At 39.6% G+C, this 21,080-nt stretch overlaps 1 protein-coding gene across 10 annotated transcripts in view; it reads left to right on the top strand.

Moving 5' to 3' along the window:
- The window catches only part of LTBP1 (latent transforming growth factor beta binding protein 1), a 479,251-nt gene that overhangs the window by 380,605 nt on the left and 77,566 nt on the right, over positions 1-21,080 (top strand). For all 10 annotated transcript variants that reach the window (XM_033176072.1, XM_033176071.1, XM_033176068.1 and 7 more), the window contains 2 exons: positions 758-880; positions 7,166-7,291. In XM_033176072.1, the coding sequence (XP_033031963.1) occupies positions 758-880; positions 7,166-7,291 (249 nt within the window). The remainder of the gene's footprint in view (positions 1-757; positions 881-7,165; positions 7,292-21,080) is intronic.

The following is a 21,080-nucleotide window of genomic DNA, read 5'->3' as shown; positions in this document are numbered from 1 at the left end:
TAATACAGTATAGTTTGTTTCTTTGAACAGACATTTCTCTTTGGGAACAAAGACCATGCTGAAAACTTTTAAATTTTTTCTGTAATGCATAATACAGGAGCTTGTATAAGTAGATCAAGTGTTGCTCAAGATATACTTAATAAGTATTTTTCAAATATTTTAAGTCTTTATCATCACCAACAACATAATCAAGTAAATTATTAATTGCTTCAGAATTTTGACTTTTCCTCTTCCATTTAATTTCATTTGATGTTTAAAAGTTCCATTTCTTGGCCAGGTGTGGTGGCTTACGCCTGTAATCTCAACACTTTGGGAGGCTGAGGTGGGCGGATCACTTGAGGTCAGGAGTTCAAGACCAGACTGGCCAACATGGTGAAACCCCATCTCTACTAAAAATACAAAAATTAGCTAGGCCTGGTGGTGGGCGTCTGTAATCCCAGCTACTAAGGAGGCTGAGGCATAAGAATCACTTGAACCCGGGAGGTGGAGGTTGCAGTGAGCCGAGATAGCACCACTGCACTCCAGCATGGGTGACAGGCCAAGACTCTGTATCAAAAAAAAAAAAAAGTTTCATTTTTTGTTCAAAGCAAAACACCTTTTAAAATGCTTTATTTAAAAAAATTTTTGAAGTTGTCATGTATTTAAAATTATGTATTATAAATGATATAAAATAGTGTACCTTTACATGTAAGAGAAATGTCTAATTTTCTGATATGTGATTTATTTGGTTTTTAAAATTTTTTTAATTGGTTTTTAGATATCAATGAATGCTTGGAGGACAAGAGTGTTTGCCAGAGAGGAGACTGCATTAATACTGCGGGGTCCTATGATTGTACTTGTCCAGATGGATTCCAGCTAGACGACAATAAAACATGTCAAGGTATTTCTTGCTCTCTTTTTTTCCCCAGTCATTATTTATGTAATTCTTCAGTTCTGCCATGTTTCCAGATGATAGTCTGTGGTTTTGCCACGTGATTTGTATGTAAATAATCTATGTCAATTTTTGATATTAAAATACCTGTCTTGGGTCCACATCAAGTGCAGGAAGGTGTTGCTTTGTCAACATAGTGTCACCTGAAACTCACACGAGTCAGAGCCGTGTCCTCGCTCTGCATGCTTCCATGCTGAGGTCACCTGTACTTTACTGTTCCTTCCATGCTGTAACCTTGGTACTGGGTTCTAAATTATCTTTATAGTGTCTTTTATGGGCGTATTTTATTTTGTCTCATAGGTGATATTTATCTGTCCTTTTCTGACTCCGTTTTTATCCAGTGCCCACCATTGCTTTTTTTTTTTTGAGACAGAGTCTCCCACTTGTCACCCAGGTTGGAGTGCAGTGGCATTATCTCAGCTCACTGCAACCCCCACCTCCCAGGTTCAAGCGATTCTCCTGCCTCAGCTTCCTGAGTAGCTGGGATTACAGGTGCCTGCCACCAGTCCCAGCAAATTTTTGTCTTTTCATGGAGACAGGGTTTCACCATCTTGGCCAGGCTGGTCTTGAACTCCTGACCTCGTGATCCACCCACTTCAGCCTCCCGAAGTGCTGGGATTACAGGCATGAGCCACTGCACCTGTCTCACCATTGCTTTTCCTCTTCCTTTTTTTTTTTTTTTGAGGCGGGGTCTCACTTTGTCGCCCGGACTGGAGTGCAGTGGCTGGATCTCAGCTCACTGCAAGCTCCACCTCCCGGGTTTACGCCATTCTCCTGCCTCAGCCTCCCAAGTAGCTGAGACTACAGGCGCCCGCCACCTCGCCCGGCTAGTTTTTGTATTTTTAGTAGAGACGGGGTTTCACCATGCTAGCCAGGATGGTCTCGATCTCCTGACCTCGTGATCCGCCCGTCTCGGCCTCCCAAAGTGCTGGGATTACAGGCTTGAGCCACCGCGCCCGGCCTGCTTTTCCTCTTCCTAAAAAGCCTCACTAATAATGTAATCAAAATCATGAAGAAGGGGATCTTATATTTTTTCAATGTCCTGTCACGTTTAATCTTCCAAACTGTACAGTGCACGCAGGGTGCTAATAAAAACACGGCAACACGACACAGGTACTAATAATAACAATTACAGCAGCTTTAACTGAGCTGCTTCAGTGTGCTGAGTACTGTAGATATCTTGGTATCTCTTTGAATTCTTACAGCAACTTCAGAGGTAGCTTTCCTTGAATTCATTTTGTGCATGAGTAACTGAGGCTCCGAGAAGTTAATGAGTGTGCTGCTCTCTAATGAGTGGTAAAGTTGAGATTTGAACCCAGGATCTTTTCCCACTACTCTTCCCTACATTGCCATACCAATTATTGTTACATTTATAGCCAAAACAAAGAATAAAGTGAAATTAAGTGATTTCTCTCACAAGGTAGCCCATTGAGTCATTTCGACACCATGGCTAAAAAAATTAAATTCTCTAGATTCTGTATCCCAACACTTTTAGCTATACCTGACTTGCCCCACAAGCTTTCCTATATTTACTAGTATTAGTAAACCCATGTTTATATTTTCCACTGAAAATTCACACTTATTTTACCTTTATATCTTTTTATTTCTGATACCTGATAAATATTATTTTTTCTTATTGTTTATCTACCATTATGGACCTGTGTAGTGTATCCCAAAGCACAAATAAATAAAAAAATCATTGGAGTTACTTTTTGCCCACTATTACTGAATATGTATGATTTTTTAAAAATTCTGAATTGCCATAAATTATATCTCATCTCACATGTCCCAAATAACAGTATTCTCGTAGAAGATGGTGTCTATTGTCTAAGATAGTGGCACTGGAATTATATATCTATATTACCAGTCACACCCATCTGTGTTTCAGAGATATGAAAAACATGGACCTTTGCCACAAGGTTTTTAAAAATTAATTCCTTTACTGACCCCAATATTTAAATATATACCTTCCTGCACTTGATGTGTACCCAAGACAGATATTTTTAAAATCCCAAGGTTTAAATGTACCATGTACCTCATTTGAGATCATGCAATTATTTGCCATCCTAATGCAATAAGGTGAAATTCAGTTTTTTCCAATGCAGAAATTAAATGTGCTTGGATTTAAAGCAAAAGAGAAGGAACATTTGAATTATAAATATATGTAAGAATATTTCCACTTTGGGACTATTACCTTTTAACAAAATGAATCTTGATTTATATAAAAATACCAAGAGATGGAAAAAAGAAAAGGGGGGGAAACAAACCCTGAATCTTGTTTTTATTATAGGCTTTTTGGCTTAAAAGTATATTTTCTTTTCTAATTCTTCTCGTCACAATTTGTTTTAGCCAAATACAGGCAAAACCAAATCTTAATAAAAATGGACCAAGATTTCATATTGCATAAATTTAACTTCTAGAGTTCAATCACACGGAACTAATTTAGTTATCTGATTCATTAATTGCACTACTCCATTCTCTCCATATATTAAATTTGTGTCTGTGGTTTGATATCACCTCTCAAATATGCAACTACTCCAAACATACAGGGTTTTATTGACTATCAATCATTATTAAATTGACTTCATTCTCTGTCACGTTTATTCCTATTTTCCAGAATAAGTTAATATGTCTGAAAAATGTAAATCCAAATAAATGAGAAGCATTTCTGAAGTAGGTCTTAGTACTGTTTAAAGAGTAGTGTCTGTGAATCTGTTTTATCACCCACCGCCTCCTATTAGAAGCTGTATGTGATGGCATATATACTCACCTTGTTTTGAATTATCTCTTTTCGCTATGTCACTAGAGCAGTTTTGTGATCTTTCACTCTGCCTGAAGTTAGTAGCCTACTTTTCTCTAATCCCTTGATCATGTCAGCATTCTGTAGAGAGGTGTAGATTTCAGAGTTTGTTTAAATTCTGAAAATGTAATGGATGGCAATGCTAATAACCATGGACATGTTTGAATAACAGTGTGTGATAGGCATAAACTTTAAACCTTACCTAATGTTCTGAAAATACTTCTATATTCAGTAAGGCATTTTCAGTTGGAAGCATATTTAAGATTTTCTTTCCCACACAAAACTAACAATGATATACAAACAGTATGGAAATTCCATGTTAATAGTCTCTTTAGAAATGTGGCAGGATACATTTGAGATTCAGAATGCAGTTCAGTTTCATGTTTTGATTTACGCATGCCAAATTATGAATTTCTGTGGAATCGCGGACCCATGAAAGAAACCCAACTTAAATATAATCTGGCTTTCAGCTCGAAGTTACTAGCAGCATAGTTTAGAAATGCCTCAATAAGTACAATCCAAATTGAATGCATATGTTTCCCTAGTTCCAAATATTCCATGTTGTTCTTTCTTAGCAGTTTCCTGGAAAAAAAAAAAAAGGAGTCTAGGAATTCATCTTCAGTTCCTGTCATCAAACTTTTTAGACAATTATTTGTGTTAATCAGTGACTTTTTTGATGGAAAAACTTTGTGCACGTTATTCCTTATGCAAAGTTGCAAAGCAGGTATTTTTTTAAAGGATCACACTGAGACATAGTATAAAATAAGAGGGGGATCAATAAGATAGATATAGGTCCTGGACTTGATCGCCAGGCCAGTGGAACTTCATGCCACCTTCTTCCTCAGATAGAGGTAATTCTTGGGCAGCAGGTTGGAGGTAAAGAGTGGATCTGAGGACCAAAAGGAGGTCAAAATTCAAAAAGGATGGCCAATCTAAGCTATTACGAATAGGTAGAGAACAAACATAGACAATATCAGAGATTTTATTAAAAAAAAGTAAAGAATTTCACAGAGTAAAATCATATTGAGAAATATATAAGTAGAAAATGGTTCATTGACCTTGTTTGAAATACCTAAAAACTAGTGACAGTAACAAGAATAGGAGAGTTGTTAAGAAAGTATGAGTAGGCCGGGCGTGGTGGCTCAAGCCTGTAATCCCAGCACTTTGGGAGGCCGAGGCGGGCGGATCACAAGGTCAGGAGATCGAGACCATCCTGGCTAACACGGTGAAACCCCGTCTCTACTAAAAAGTACAAAAAACTAGCCGGGCGAGGTGGCGGGCGCCTGTAGTCCCAGCTACTCGGGAGGCTGAGGCAGGAGAATGGCGTGAACCCGGGAGGTGGAGATTGCAGTGAGCTGAGATCCGGCCACTGTACTCCAGCTTGGGCGACAGAGCGAGACTCCGTCTCAAAAAAAAAAAAAAAAAAAAAAAAAAAAAAGAAAGTATGAGTAATTCCTGCTTGGTTTTGTTATTTTTATTCAGCAATGGGCAGGCCAAATAATCTGAATTACGAGGCAGATGGAAGGGTCAAGAGTTCAGGATTAATAAAGGAAGATGGTTAAATCAATAATTGCCAGAATTTCTGTTGCACAGGAAGATCAACAAGTCAAAAAGAAGAGCTTCAGGAGATTCTGGCTGTAGGGAAAGGGATGACTTTGTTGAAGACCACTGGGTCAGTGGCCAAGCATGTTCTAGCAGCCAATAGGAAGAACATATAATCTGTACCTTTTCCCTGTTCTTATTAAGCTTTGCAGTAGTCATGCGGGTTCCTGTACTGAAGACTTCTTTTGAAAGAGATAAAGGGAAGGCCTACAAGACTTCGGGAAAATAGGAAAACAACCTTAGTGGAGCTATGCCACCTGAATGCTGCTGCTAAGGACATGTGATCATTTTTATGACCCCGGTTAACTACAAGAACCTTCACTAGTCACCATTCAGTTAGCAGAGAAGGAAAATAACTGAGAAATTTTGTGGTGGACAAACATTCATAAGACCCTGCAGTGTACCCAGTAGGAGTCAGGAACTCAGAGCTTTTCAACTGAAATGTGGCAGGATACATTTGAGATTCAGAATGCAGTTCAGTTTTGTGTTTTGATTTATGCATGCCAAATTATGAATTTCTGTTAAATCGCTGATCAAGGAGCCATCAGTGTAATGAGGGACACAGATGAGTAAACCAACAGTTAGGCAGTTGCATGTATCAGAACCATTGTGAAGAGGTGAACCTTTTTCTAGGTGCTTTATGTTTCATCTTGGGCACCGTTAGCCAATATAATTAGAACTGGTTTAAAAGAGCATTTTACTTACAGTAAACAGTCCGTGTGTTATCAGTGTTTGGAAGTAGCCCTTGACCCTGGCCATGGGGAGCACAGTTACACTGAGGACAAGCTGAGCATAAAGTCAACAACATAAGTGTATGGCATGATCTGTTCATGAGTCTTCTTAATAGTAGTTACTGCTTTTTGACCCTTCGTTGTGTGGTAGGCATTGCACTAAGCCCTCATTCGCTGATTTCATCATCGGAAGCCATGCAAATATGAATTTTCACGGTCTAAAATCCAGGCATGGTAGCTCACCTCTGTAATTGCAGCACTTTGGAAGGCCAAGACAGGAGGATTACTTGAGGCCAGGAGTTCCAGACCAGCCTGGGCATCACAGTGAGACCCCATCTCTGCCAAAAATTTAAAAAATTAACCAGGCATGGGGCCAGTACCTTAGTGCCAGCTACTCGAGAGGCTGAGGAGAGAGGATTACTTATGCCCTGGAGTTTGAGACTGCAATGAGCCGTGATCATGCACTGCACTGCAGCCTGGGCAATAGAGGGAGACCCTGTCTCTAAAATAAATAAATAGGCCTTCTTTCACTTGTATTTTATTCCTGTTACCCATTTCCAATGAGTTATAGAGTGCAGTCTATTTCATTTATATATTCAGCAGACATTTGTGAAGTGCCATTTATGAGCCAGATACTATAAATAAGACATGTCTAGCCTTGCCCTTAAGAAGCCCACATCCTAGGGATGGATAGGCAGAAATGTAACAAGGTACTGCAGACTCTAACAGCTGTGTGCATGGCAATGGGAGAGGACAAAGAAGAGCACAGCATTCTCACCAATAAAGAACATCTCTCAGAGTTGTGGAGTGTTCCTCAAGCCCCTTATGTCTAAAATAAGGGTAGCTTTGGGTTGAACCTATGAAATTGCTTTTCTTGCAGGTCAAAAATGGTTGTACCTTGTCTATTTCCTGACTCAACCTAAATAGTTTCTCTCTCATAACTCAGCTTGTCCTGTGTTCGATTTATGGACAAATGGTATAGTTGTGCCACTAAATACATGTCCAGCCATGTCAGAATAGATTTCTTTACCGTCTGTTTGATAGTATATGAGAACAAAACCAAATTTTTTCATGTTTTTAAGACTCTCTTTTAAATTACAGATATTAATGAATGTGAACATCCAGGGCTCTGTGGTCCTCAAGGGGAGTGCCTAAACACAGAGGGCTCTTTCCACTGTGTCTGCCAACAGGGTTTCTCAATCTCTGCAGATGGCCGTACGTGTGAAGGTAAGATAAAGCATACGAAATCGTATTGTTGTGTGATGAAAGAGGAGATTGCTTTCACTTATACGAAGACTTGAAGACACTAAGAGGTATTGCATAATTCAGAGCCTCAAAGCGCGTATGCATCAGAGTAAACCATACCTGAAAGCATAGCTCAGGGGTTGCTGGGATTTACGAACAGGATAACCTAAGGTTATGATGATAAAAGCACCCACAGATGGCTCCACGACTGGTACTGAATTAATGAGTTGAAATGTGCAGGGACTGGTAGGAGATATGTGAGAGACCCAAAGGAAAACCGTGAAAACTTCCCTTTCCCCTGGGAGTCTGCCTCTTTTCGTTGTGCTTCGTGTAGATCGTCTTGATCATTCTGTTTATAAAAAATGCCTTGTGGCCAGGTACGGTGGCTCGCGTCAGCACTTTTGGAGGCCGAGGCAAGCAGATCACTTGAGGCCAGGAGTTCAAGACCAGCCTGGCCAACGTGGTGAAACCTCGTGTCTACTAAATATACAAAAATTAACTGCACGTGGTGGTGGGTACCTGTGATCCCAGCTACTTGGGAGGCTGAGGCAGGAGAATCGCTATAACCCAGGAGGCGGAGGCTGCAGTGAGCTGAGATTGCACCATTGCACTCCAGCCTGGGCGACAAGAGGAAGACTCCGTCTAAAAAACAAAAAACAAAAAAAGAATGTCTTGCTTGATTTTTCTGTATCACTGTGAACAGATCTTCTAGAATTCTCCCCCTAATATCCTTATTTCCAAGGCAGTATATTTACTTACCTATCAATATTTATTATCTCCTAAAAGCTAATTAAGTTGTAAGATGTTAAGATAATGCTGTTGGCTTCCTACTTACAACCTCTTTATGTTTGCAAGAATACAGCACTGATTATTTTCATAAGATTTGTGTTCTTGATGATCTATTATAGCTTGCTAAATGCAGGAATAATTTACCTGAACCATTTTAAAAGTAAACTGAAAAGATTCCCATCATTGTAATTTCTAGATCTCTTTTGAGAATCTAGATTATTGAAACTCAGCTATATTTTAAAGAAGTCAATTGCAAAAGTTTTGTTCTGGGTCTAACATAGTACCCAGATGCTTTGCTCTAAAAATTAGTGCAACAGGAAGTATCTGCTCTCCTTGCTAGTACCAGAATGGAACCAAGCCGAGTGCCAGCAACCAGGTTCATCTGAAACTAATTATTATCTTGGGAGAAATAAACTGATCTTATAAAGAGCCGAAGATTGTTGAAATTACTCTCCTGCTGAGCAGACAAAACATGGACACCAGATTTGACTTGCATTGGGAGAGAGAGAGTTCAGGGTGGGATTGAGCAAACAGATTGAGGGGTTTGGAAGGGATAGGAAGTTGAGAAATGGAGGAAAGCATCATAATAATGTGGGTGATGAGAGATTTACAAGAAATCCATGCTTCAGTGCTTCAAGTTTTATGTTAATTTTATATTTAGGGCTTTGAGACCAGAGCTTTTAGAAAAGACACTCCATGAATGCATACATTCTTCTGCAGAGATTACACTATTCCTCAACTTGAGGGATAGGGTACAGGCCCATCTGAGTCACTGATGAAACAGATTTGCAGAATTCCTAAACTCCAGAAAGATGCAGGTTTGCTGCTTTGCTTAGCTCTAAATCATGGATGGTAAAGGCTTGCTTCACTAAAAAATGGTCTCTGGTATAACTACTGATGGTTGTGCCATGCAAAATTATATTCAGAAGAAAAGCATAAGTGACCTCAAGTGCTCACTAGTCAAAGCTGTTGTTCCAAAAGAATATACTAAATGTAAATATATTCACATTTATTTTGTCTTTTGCACTTGCTATTTAATTCTGTACTTTTTTAACACAGATTTCTGCAACTTGAGAGTTACATAATCACTATAATTTAGTTGCAGCTCTAATTTTGTTGGTCATTGACTTGGCAAAGACTTGAATTTAAAAATGTGGTTTTAGAAAACTTGTAATGCTTTATAAATTACTGCACTCATTGAGTATACTCTTCGTGACACTTGGTCCATACTGCCTTGACTCCAGAAACTGTACAATTTTATAAGTAATGAAATACAAGTTAGGATATTATGTTGGTATTATACATGGTAGTGTAACTAGACATCTCCATAATTATTATGCGTGTTATTCTCTTTCTGGAATAAGTTCTGCATGGATTTTATTTTTTATGGGCTTAATCCAATATTCTAAATTGATCCAAATTTTCCTTTGTTAGACTCAGTCTGAAACTTATGGCAGTAGTGCTATGTCCTGATTCTACCTCTGGCTGTGCTGCAGGACAAAGCCAGCTCGTGTGATCAGGATTCAGCAGTGAGGCTGATGTGTGATTGAAATTTAGTAGTGGAGCAGTTGTGCATAGTACTTGAATTAACACTGAGAAGCGGCTGGCATTCTTATCTCATGCCCATTTACTGATTTGCTTCTGAGCTTCTGTTCGAGGAGCTGAAGCAGTGTTGACACCAGGGCTGGCCTGCCCTACTCTATGCAGGGCTAAATAACCCCCACATAGCTGAAGGGAGGAGGGCCCTTCCCCGATTTCCCATGCCTTGGGGAAGTGTCAGCATCTGGTCGTAGTTAGTGAACCACAATGAAGAGGCAAACTCTGTCAACATGAATTGTCTTAAGTGTAGCATGGCAGCTTCTATAGAAGTAAAAATGGCACCACTGGCTCCTTCCTTTCCCTTACATGTATAGGTTGAGTATTCCTAATCTGAAAATCCAAAATCTAAAGCACTCCAAATTCTACAACTTTGTGAGTACAGATATGATGCTCCAAGGAAATGCTCATTGAGCATTTCAGGTTTTAGATTTTTGGATTAGGGATGCTCAACAGGTAAGAATAATGTACACATTCCAAAATTACCACCCCCCTCCCCCCCGCCCCAAAAAAAAATCCCAAATCTGAAATACTTCTAGCCCTAAGCATTTTGGATAAGGGATACTCAATCTGTATATGGTACTCTGGGATACATACCTGGGAGAGGAAGGAGAAACACTGTGGTTCTCCCATATCAGATAAAGAATGGTGTAATTCACAGTTCAAGTAAAGTGGGAAGTAGGTGGTGGGTGAGCAGCTATTTATCATTTATTCACTCACATAACCAATATTTACTGAGTTCCTATCTGCTTCCTGTTCTGAGGGTAAAACGTACAAGTCTTGCCTACCTGAAGCCTACATTCCACTAGGGGAGTTGGGGATAAAGAAGCCAATGGTATGTGTAGGATACATTACGTATTTGTAACATAGCGTAGTTACCCTTTCTGGATATAAATAAGTGCAGAGTGTAACGTGTCATATATAATACACAGGATATTTTTTTCAAATCCCAGACTTAGACGTCAGGAAATTACAGGGGAACAGCACTCTTTTGACTGACTTCTGCTACACTTCCCATTCCTCTCTCAGTTATAGTTTATCTCCTTCTGCCACCTTCCTTTCATGCTATAGCCAGAGCTTTTATCTTGTGTATTAAAATAAAGGAAACTTTTTCTTTCACTCAGCTCATCGTTTTATGGTCCATTTGACCGTATCCATTTGTTTAGCAAAAAATCATTAATTCTTTTGCCTTTTTTCCTTTTACCCTTTTTTATTGTGGAATTTTAATTCACATGAAAAATACTCATCATCAAGCCTGGGCAACATAGCAAGGCCCTATCTCTACAAAAAAAATTTTTTTCTTTTATTAGCTGGACATGGTGGCTTATGTCTATAGTCCCAGCTACTCAGGAGACTGAGGCGGGAGGATCGCTTGAGCCCAGGAGGTCAAGGCTGCAGTGAGCTATAGTTGCACCACTATACTCCAGCCTGGTGACAGAGCCAGACCCTGTCTCTGAAAAAAAAAAAAAAAAAAAAAATCGTGGCCACACCTGTAATCCCAGCACTTTGGGAGGCTAAGGCAGGTGGATCACCTGAGGTCAGGAGTTCGAGACCAACCTGGCCAATATGGTGATCCCCCATCTCTACTAAAAATACAAAAATTAGTTGAGTATGGTGGTGGGCACCTGTAATCCCAGCTACTCAGGTGGCTGAGGCAGGAGAATCACTTGAACCCAGGAGGCAGAGGTTGCAGTGAGCCAAGATTGTGCCATTGCACTCCAGCCTGGGCAACAAGAGTGAAACGACATCTCAAAAGAAAAAAAAAATCCTTATCATTGCATTCATAAGCTGACTTGAGATTCGGTTTCTTCATCATCAGTAGAATGTGTGCGGGAGAAGATTAGGGAAACTAGTGGTAGTCAGATTCCTAGGGGTCACCATGTCTGTCCCATGGCCCATGGGGAAAAACCTCCAGGTCTCTGACTTTGTGTCACCTCTTTTCCATACCTCCTTCCTTGCTGCACTCGGCCAGGAACAACTGTGCTCTCTCAATCGTGTGCCCAGGCTGAGCAAGGACTTGTGTGACTGCAGTGGAATCCGGCACACCCCACATCTCTAGGCTCCCTGTGCACTCCATCGTGTTCACATGGTACAGCGGCCATGTTCATCTAGCAGGGACCCCAAGGAGCCCAGCCACACAGCCAGCAGCTTACAGGACCTGGGCAACTTTCCCTCCAGTGTTGGCCAGGCTTGGTTAGTCATGGCTAATTAGGCCTCCGAACCATGGCCAAAATCACTCCCTGAAGTATGTCTTTTAGAAAGCATCCTCCTTCATTCCTTTATTTGATGGATATTTATTGTCTGCCTGTGTGCCATCCACTGTTCTAGGTACTGGGGCCTTGTCAGTGAAGAACAACAAAAGATCCCTGCTTACTTGGAGGCAATAAACTAATAGATAACTAAGATGTTAGCAAGTGTGATAAAGGCTGGGCATGGTGGCTCACACCTGTCATCCCAGCACTTTGGGAGGCTGAGGCAGGTGGATCACTTGAGGTTAGGAGTTCCAGACCAGCTTAGTGAACATGGTGAAACCCTGTCTCTACTAAAAATAAAAAAATTAGCTGGTTGTGGTGGTGGTGCACGCCTGTAATTCCAGCTACTCAGGAGGCTGACGCACGTGAATTGTTTGAACATGGGAAGTGGAGGTTTCCATGAGCCAAGATCACACCACTACTCTCCAGCCTGGTGACAGAGCAAGACTGTCTCAAAAATAAAAAAAAAAGTGTGATAAACTCTATGAAAAAAAAAGAAAAGGTAGAGCACAGTATGGGTCAGTATGGGGGACCTGAAGGGTAGAGCAAGAAGTGGGAAGCTGCTTTGATGCTAACTGGGATGGTCAGAATCGGCTATTCTGCTTCTGTAAGTGAAAGAAATACTAAAATTTTCTGTCTGAGTGAAGAAATGCAGCCATATGAAGTGCCTGTCATGTTCAAACTGGTCTTCTACTGGCTAAGTGATAAAAGCCCATCAATAAATAGGTAAGGGAGCATGAGACGGCAGCCGAGGACTTTCTTCCAACTGTCAACGTGAATTCTATTGTCCAGACAAGAATAAAAAATTGGATACAGTACAACACCAAGAGTTGTAAACACTTGATGTAAACTATAGACTTCGGATGATAATGATATAAGAGTTCATCAGTCATAACAACCATCCAGTCTGGTGCAGGAGATTGGCAGTGGTAGATGCTGGGGGCTGGTGTGAGGGAGACAGGATATAAATGAAAACTCTCTGTGTAATCTTGTTGGGAACCTAAAACTGCTCTTAAAAATAAAATCTTTTTGAAAACCCAGACATATTTTTGGCATTACCTTTTTTTTTATTGGAAAGGAAAAATGAAAACCTTTCATTTTATTAATAATTCTATATTCCACTGCTGTATTGTATTTTCCTCTCTTGGATGATGATGGTGTATTATTTCTCACTTTTCAAAATAATACCCTGGACTGAGTATGGGATCAGCAGCTTCTGCTCCTAGGTTTCAAAAAGAATTCTACTGTTTGATTGAAAAATTGAGCAGTGCAAGATTGGAAGGGGGCTTCTTGTCACATCTCACCTGAACTCTGACCCCCACAGTATGCCCGAAGTATCCCCAAAGCGTCCAGGAATCAAGTCCTATTGCTAAACATCTACAGAGACTCTAATCCCATAACCTTCTTGGGTATTTACTGTAAATCACTCCTTGCTTACACATTGATCTGAAATGGAAACTGGTAAAAATTGCCAGTTTGTTGACATGTCCTGAGAGTAGTGATATCACAACCGAGAGAAGATGGATTCAAACTCTCAGGCTAATTTTGTATTCATTGGGAACCAGAAAACATCATAAAGACAACATTGCCAAATCAAAAAAGTAACAAATTGGGAGCAGACGTGGGGTTTGTTTTCACACTTTTAGGTCCCATTTTCTATGAACGAGGGAGAGTGAAAGCGTAAAGTCATGCACAGTGCCCCAAGGTAGTTGGTGGTTTTGTGGCATGGATATAGAACTTTCTATCTATCACCAAAGAGAAAATGTTTTTGAAAATGATTTAGCCAAGTGGGACGCTGAAGAACTCTGACGCAGTAATATGTTACATGTGGTGTGCTTAGCCCAAGATTTTCAGGTTTTTAGGAGTCTTCGGGTCTGAAACTGAAAACTCTACTAAGAGATGATGATTTTAGTATTTCTTAGTAGAGAGAATTTTAACAACAGAATCGACTGTCTTCCATGTGTGAAAAGAAAAAGGATCATACAACATTTTAGGTAAAGAAAGAAAGTGGTGGCTTCCAGCTATAAAAGCTACTGTTCACACTCACTCTTCCTGTGAATGTACTTCTGCAGAAGTGAGTGAAAATGGATGTTTAAATCATTAGGGAGAGAGCTGAGGAAATTTTTCTGGAATGAGTTGCTTTTGGACTTGAAATGCAGATTTTCCATGCATTGCTTGATTGTCTTCCATATGTCAGCATTTGTGTAAAGAAATTCATAATAGTAGCAAAAAATTTGAGAGCTCTTCCTAAGCCCTTTTTTTTTTTTTTTTTTAATCACTGCTGACCTTTTCAAACCCCAGAGCTGTGGAAATCATCTGTTCATAGAAGGAGAAGTAAACACTTTCCTTGCAGCCAAAAAAATAGGCACAAGACTGCCAGAAAGTGAAGTCTGTGACTAGGCTAGCTGACCCTGCATACCTTATACTGACATCCACTCATGCTCTGGGCTCTGGGCTTCCTACGTCTATTTTGGTGACTCCTTTGATGTCAACAGCCCGAGTTCTTTTTAGATCATGGAAGGTTATTGTAAGCAGTATTTCTGTACTTGAGACCTGAACTATAATGCTTCATACACGTATTCTGGAAACAGTTACTTTTTAGACATCTGATAGAATATTAAGCGACTATCTTGGTCTCCCACTGTGAGTGGACTGGAGATACATTATATATCTGATTGCATGATTTTACTAAAACAGTGTCTAGTAATGTATAATAGCATTCACTGAGTTCTTATTACAAGCCAGGCACTATGCTAAGTGTATTGCACCTGCCTTCTCATTTAATCTTCACAATAAACCTGTAAGTAGGTTAAGTATTAATTGGTTTGATTTTGGCTGCAACAAACAGCTTAGAATGAGGAAATTTATTATACGAATCAGAAGTATAGTACAAGATTGTTACAGCTTGCCTCCCGTCTTCCCTATTTAAATGCTGTTTCCATAGTGAACCGGTTTCTGACCATCCTTTCTCAGATTCACTCACCCTGTAATGAATGAATTCACTTCCTGTTTTTTTTTTTTTTTTACTTTTTTATTTCTTTACCACCTTATTCTACTTCTTTACCTTGTTTATTGTTGTTTGTCACACTCCATTGCTAGACTTTAAGGCCAGTGAAATAGGGATTGTTTTCTGTATTTTTTACAGCTCTGTATGCCATTGGGAATGCAGACGCTACTCAATTTGTGATAGGGTTATGTCCTCATAACCTATATGAGGTTATATGAAAATAAATGGCCGAGACGGGCGGATCACGAGGTCAGGAGATCAAGACCATCCTGGCTAATACGGTGAAACCCCGTCTCTACTAAAAATACAAAAAAAAAAAACTAGCCGGGCGAGGTGGCGGGCGCCTGTAGTCCCAGCTACTTGGGAGGCTGAGGCAGGAGAATGGCGGAAACCCAGGAGGCGGAGCTTGCAGTGAGCTGAGATCTGGCCACTGCACTCCAGTACACCTAACCTACCAAACATTATAGCTTAGCCTAGCTTGCTTCTAGCATGTTCTAAACATGCTCAGAACACTTACACTAGCCTATAGTTAGGCAAAACCATCTAGTACAAAAAAAAAAATTTATAATAAAGTGTTGAATATCTCATGTAATTTATTGTACTGAAAGTGAACAACAGAATGGTTGTATGGGAACTCGAAGTACAGTTTCTACTGAATGCATATTGCTCTTGTACCATCATAAAGTAAAAAAATCAACCGGGCACGGTAGCTCATCCCTGTAATCCCAGCACTTTGGGAGGCCGAGGCAGGCAGATCACCTGAGGTCGGGAGTTTGAGACCAGCCTGACCAACATGATGAAACCGCATCTCTACTAAAAATGCAGAAAATTACCCAGACGTGGCATGCACCTGTAGTCCAGCTACTTGGGAGGCTGAGGAAGGAGAATCACATGAGCCCGGGAGGCAGAGGTTGCAGTGAGCTGAGATCACACCATTGCATTTCAGCCTAGGTGACAGAGCAAGACTCCATCTCAAAACAAACAAACAAACAAAAAGTCCTAAGTGAAACTATCCTAGGTTGGAGACCATCTATAATCAGTTGGGGCACAATATGTATTTGGCAAATGAATCAAGGGAGAAAGGGACAGTCTGTAGCTCATCCTGGACTACTAGGAAACGTTCTTAATAAGATTACTCCAAACTGAATGTGATGTACACTTCTGTGAAGCCTTCCCTATTTTTTGAAGACTTGATTCTCTAATGCACACCCTGCATAACTAGTGGGTGTAGTAGTGGTTAAGAAGTTATGCTGGTGAGTTTGGGTACATGGGCTGGAGCTCTTATTCCAGCACTTCCAAGCTGTGTGAACTTGGATAAGTTACTAAACCTTGAGTGCTTCAGTTCCCCCTCTGTACAGTAAGGATAATAATAGCTCCCAAATGGAGTCGATGTGTGTTGGCAAGTATCTGCTGAGAGTGGAGTAGCCCATGGAACATACTCAATGAATGTGAGCTGTTGTTACTATTTTAGCACTTCTTACACTAGTACCTTCGTTATAGCAGTCCTTCCTTATCTGCAGTTTTACTTCATGTGATTTTAGTTACCATGGTCAACCACAGCCTACAAATATTACAGTATTTTTAGAGAGACTACAATCATATAACTTTTGTTACAGTATATTGTTACAACTGTCCTGTTTTATTATTACTATTCTTACTCTGCCTAATTTATAAATTAAACTTTATCATAGGTATGTATGTATATATGTATGTATGGGGGAAAAAAACATAGTATATATATGGTTCAGTAATATTTGCAGTTCCAGGCACCCACTGGGGATTTTGGAACATATCCTCCACCAATAAAAAGGAATGACTGTATTGTCATTGGTTTCCTTACTATGTGAACATCTAAAAGGAGGGAAACATTTAACAACTATTTTATTTTTGTATTGTCAATGCTTACAACATATATAACATGCAGATTAAATAAGTATTTGTGAATGGAATTGTGTGGTATTTCCAAGTTCATGTCCTGATATTGATGATTACTATATTCTATCTTGTTTTTTTTTTTTTTTTTTTTTTGAAACGGAGTCTCCTTCCGTCGCCCAGGCTGGAGTGCAGTACCGAGATCTTGGCTCACTGCAATCTCCGCCTCCCAGGTTCAAGTGATTCTCCTGCCTCAACTTCCCAAGTAGCTGGGATTACAGGCTTGTGCCAACATACCCAGCTAATTTTTCTTTTTTATTTTTAGTAGGGATGGGGTTTCACTCTGTTAGCCAGGATGGTCTCTATCTTCTGACCCTGTAATCTACCCACCTCGGCCTCCCAAAGTGCTGAGATTACAGGCGTGAGCCACCGTGCCTGGCCTCTATTTTTAAATCCCGAATTTATTTTAAATCATATAGAACATAGTATAGTAACTCATTTATATATAATGTGCTTTAATTCTTCACCCTTTGTTTTCCCTAAGAGTTTCATATGACTCTTTTCCATTCACCCACGAAGTAGTTCCAGCTTTAAGTCTTTCCGTGTATCAAGGGCTAGTAAGCTGACAGCCAGCACTGATGCTTGTTTGCCTTTGAACATTGGAGCTGTTATTTCTAGAGGTACACTGTCTATTTTCTGTGGTTTTATAACTGATCTTTCTTGGCCTTCTATTTGAATACAGAAAGAGAAAAATTAGAGTAGTGAAGAAAGTGAGAATTTTTTGGCTGATTTTATGTTGCCTCTGAGGCCTAAGTGTCAAAAAGATGAATCTGGGGTTTGATATGTTTGGCCTGTGTGTAAGGCTTTCTCCCAGTCCTCACTGGCAGCACCTTTTAGTGTAAGAAAAGCTATATGAAAAGAGAAAGTGTACAGCATGGATCTAAATTTAGAAGACATTTATTTTTCTTAATCCCAGATATAAATATGTAAAACTATTACATTAATTCCAAGACTATCCAATGGTTATATATAATTATGTAAAGACAAAGTAATAGAGCATTTTGAAAACTTAGAACAGTATAAAAAATGTATATTTCACATTTATCTTTTGTGAGTAATTAGAAGAAATTTGCAAATGAAGTTAAGATTTTCCCTTAATGTATAAAGAACTTTTTTTCTGAACATCGTGGAATTTATTTATAGTGGAGCTAAAACACTCCACTTTTTTAAGATTGTTCCTTGTATCATAGTAAACTGTAATTCTCTACCTACAGGAGTAGAAAGGTGGGTTTTGGGGGCTTTCTTTTTTTCCTTTAAATATTTTAGAAGTATTTCTTTTCTATAACAAATTCAAGTCTTCCTCATATACTTTTTCTGTTTTATACACTGTCAGCCCGTAATAGAAAGAAATAGGAAGAAAATGTCTTTAAATTTAGAAATATACTTTGATTCTCTTTCTGTAGAGAATCACAGATGACTTATAGTGTCTACAGATTTTGCTTTTGTTAAAAAAAAAACCGTGTTTTGTGTTTCATTAAATATATACTACTTTTCGATCTAATTCAGAATATTGCTTTAAAATGTCCCAGATACTCAGTTTTGAATTTTCATGTATAATATCAAGGTTTTATTATAATTGAACAACCATCTGGCACACTCAGTGGCTTTCTCACGCAGCACCTCTCAACTCCACCCCGTTTCTCCATTCATGGAGTGGGAAGATGTCATGCCCAGCACAAACTGCATGTTTGCAAAGCTGTTAATGACACAAATGCCCTTTCCAGATACAAAACCTGAGGTTTGTGAGCTCCCTCCCTCAGTGAGGAAAACTGTTTGGAACAAACCACTTTCCCCATTTTCTTGGTCATTCACTGAATGAGCTTGTTGATGCAGTTCGAAATGTAAATGCTGGCATGCTTTTATGGGATTAAAAAAAAACACTTAATCTGAACTGACTTCAGTCATGAAGATACTCATTCTTGACCTTATTTGGGATGATAAAGAGAGAATCTTCTATACATTTACCCTGCTTCTTTGTCTTCAAGGCCTATTGGAAATGAGAATGAGGGATGTTATTTATTTATTTATTTATTTATTTATTTATTTATTTATTTGGAGGCAGAATCTCGCTCTGTCACTCAGGCTGGAGTGCAGTGGTGCGATCTCAGGTCATTGCTGCCTCTGCCTCCTGGGTTCAAGCGATTCTCCTGCCTCAGCCTCACCGGTAGCTGGGATTACAGGCACGCACTACCACACCTGGCTAATTTTTGTATTTTCTTAATAGAGAAGGGTTTCACCATGTTGGCCAGGCTGGTCTGAAACTCCTGACCTCAGGTGATCCGCTCACCGCAGTCTCCCAAAGTGCTGGGATTACAGGCATGAGCCATTGCACCTGGCTGATATAATTTAAATACTTTAAAAATTCTTAGGAATCTTGGATGTTCAAAAAAATCAAAATGTTTTAAAATGCATTTTATATTTTACCCTTCTGTAAATAAACATTTACTGTTTATTTTTAAACATTTGAAAGGACATGTGGAGTGGGGAAAGGAACCAGGCCTGGGAGCCCACTCTTAGTGGTTCAGATAGACTCTGGGAAGGGGATGAGTCCAGTGAGGGCCCTGGATGCCTGGACTGATCCAGACCCTGTGTCTCCTTATGAATTCTTTGCAGTAAACTAGGACCTATATTTTGAACATGAAATAGGTCTTACTTCCGTCTTCTATTATTTTTTAAAACATTCATAATTCCAAAGCCTGGTATCTTAGAATTATTATTAGGTTTGCATTCTGTTCTAAATATATAACAATGCTGTTATAATTCTAAGAAAATGATTTTTTTTAATTCCATAATAATTCTCCATCACCTTCTACAAGACTGAAGAATGGTAGAATACTGAAGACAGAGGATTCAAATAACTCCCATGATAGAGAGTGGGTCATGTACAAATGGAGTTGAGTTTTTAAAGAAAGATATATTAAATTACATATGTTTCTTATTTTTGCTTATATTCCCATTTTTTAAAAAAGTAGCTTGACTTCATTTTGCGTTTGGAGAAAAATAAGTTATAGGGTATTAGAATGTCTTACAATAAGCAGATAGGAAGTGGTGGTCAAGATGACTACTCAGAGTGGCTTAATATTTCAGTCTAATGCATATGCCACAATACCTCTAACCCATGGGAAATAGAAAAGCAAAGTTAGATTTTGAAATGGTAAGAGAGTCTAACCAGGAAATGCAACAGTGTGGATTATCTCTTTTTTTTCCAGTAAACATTCAAGTTGGTATTTAAAATGCATGTAGAGGACTGGGCGCGGTGATTCACACCTGTAATCCCAGCACTTTGGGAGGCTGAGTTGGGTGGATCAAAAGGTCACCAGTTCGAGACCATCCTGACCAACATGGTGAAATCCCGTCTCTACTGAAAATACAAAAATTAGCTGGGCATGGTGGTGGGTGCCTGTAATCTCAGCTACTTGGGAGGCTGAGGCAGAATTACTTGAAACTGGAAGGTGGAGGTTGCAGTGAGCCGAGATGGCACCACTGCACTCTAGCCTGGGCAACAAGAGTGAGACTCCGTCTCAAAAAAAATAAATAAAATAAAAATAAATTGCATGTAGAAAAGTGCCTAAATCATAAGGCAACCGCTTGACAAGCATTTATAGTGAGCATACCTGGTAACCAGCCCCCTGAACCTCCCTCAAACTTCCTCGTGATTATTCCCCACCCTCATATCCAATACTCAAACGTAGCACTTACCACTATCCTGACTTCATTACTGTAGATTCGTTCTTCCTGGTATATTAGTCTGTTCTCACACTGCTATGAAGAAATACCCAAGACTGGATAATGTATAAAGGAAAGAGGTTTTATTAACTCACAGTTCATTGCTGGGGAGGCCTCAGGAAACTTACAGTCATGGTGGAAGGCAAAGGAGGAGCAGGTACCTTCTTTACAGGGCGGCAGGATGGAGTGAGTGCAAGCGGGGAAAATGTCAGACACTTATAAAATCATCAGATCTCATGAGACTCACTCACTATCACGAGAACAGCTTTGGGGAAACCGCTCCCATGATCCACTTGCCTCCACCTGGTCCTGCCCTTGACACATGGGGATTATGGGGATTACAATTCAAGGTAAGATTTTGGGTGAGGACACAGCCAAACCATATCACCTGGTTTTGAACATTAGCTACATGTAATCATAATATGTACTCCTTTGTGTCTGGCTTCTTTTATGCTACATTGTATTTGTA

This window comes from Trachypithecus francoisi, unplaced genomic scaffold (assembly GCF_009764315.1).
Source record: "Trachypithecus francoisi isolate TF-2019V2 unplaced genomic scaffold, Tfra_2.0 Lachesis_group17, whole genome shotgun sequence".
Lineage (NCBI taxonomy): Eukaryota > Metazoa > Chordata > Mammalia > Primates > Cercopithecidae > Trachypithecus > Trachypithecus francoisi.
Note: the sequence above shows the minus strand (reverse complement) of the source record. Positions and strands in the feature narration are given on the sequence as shown.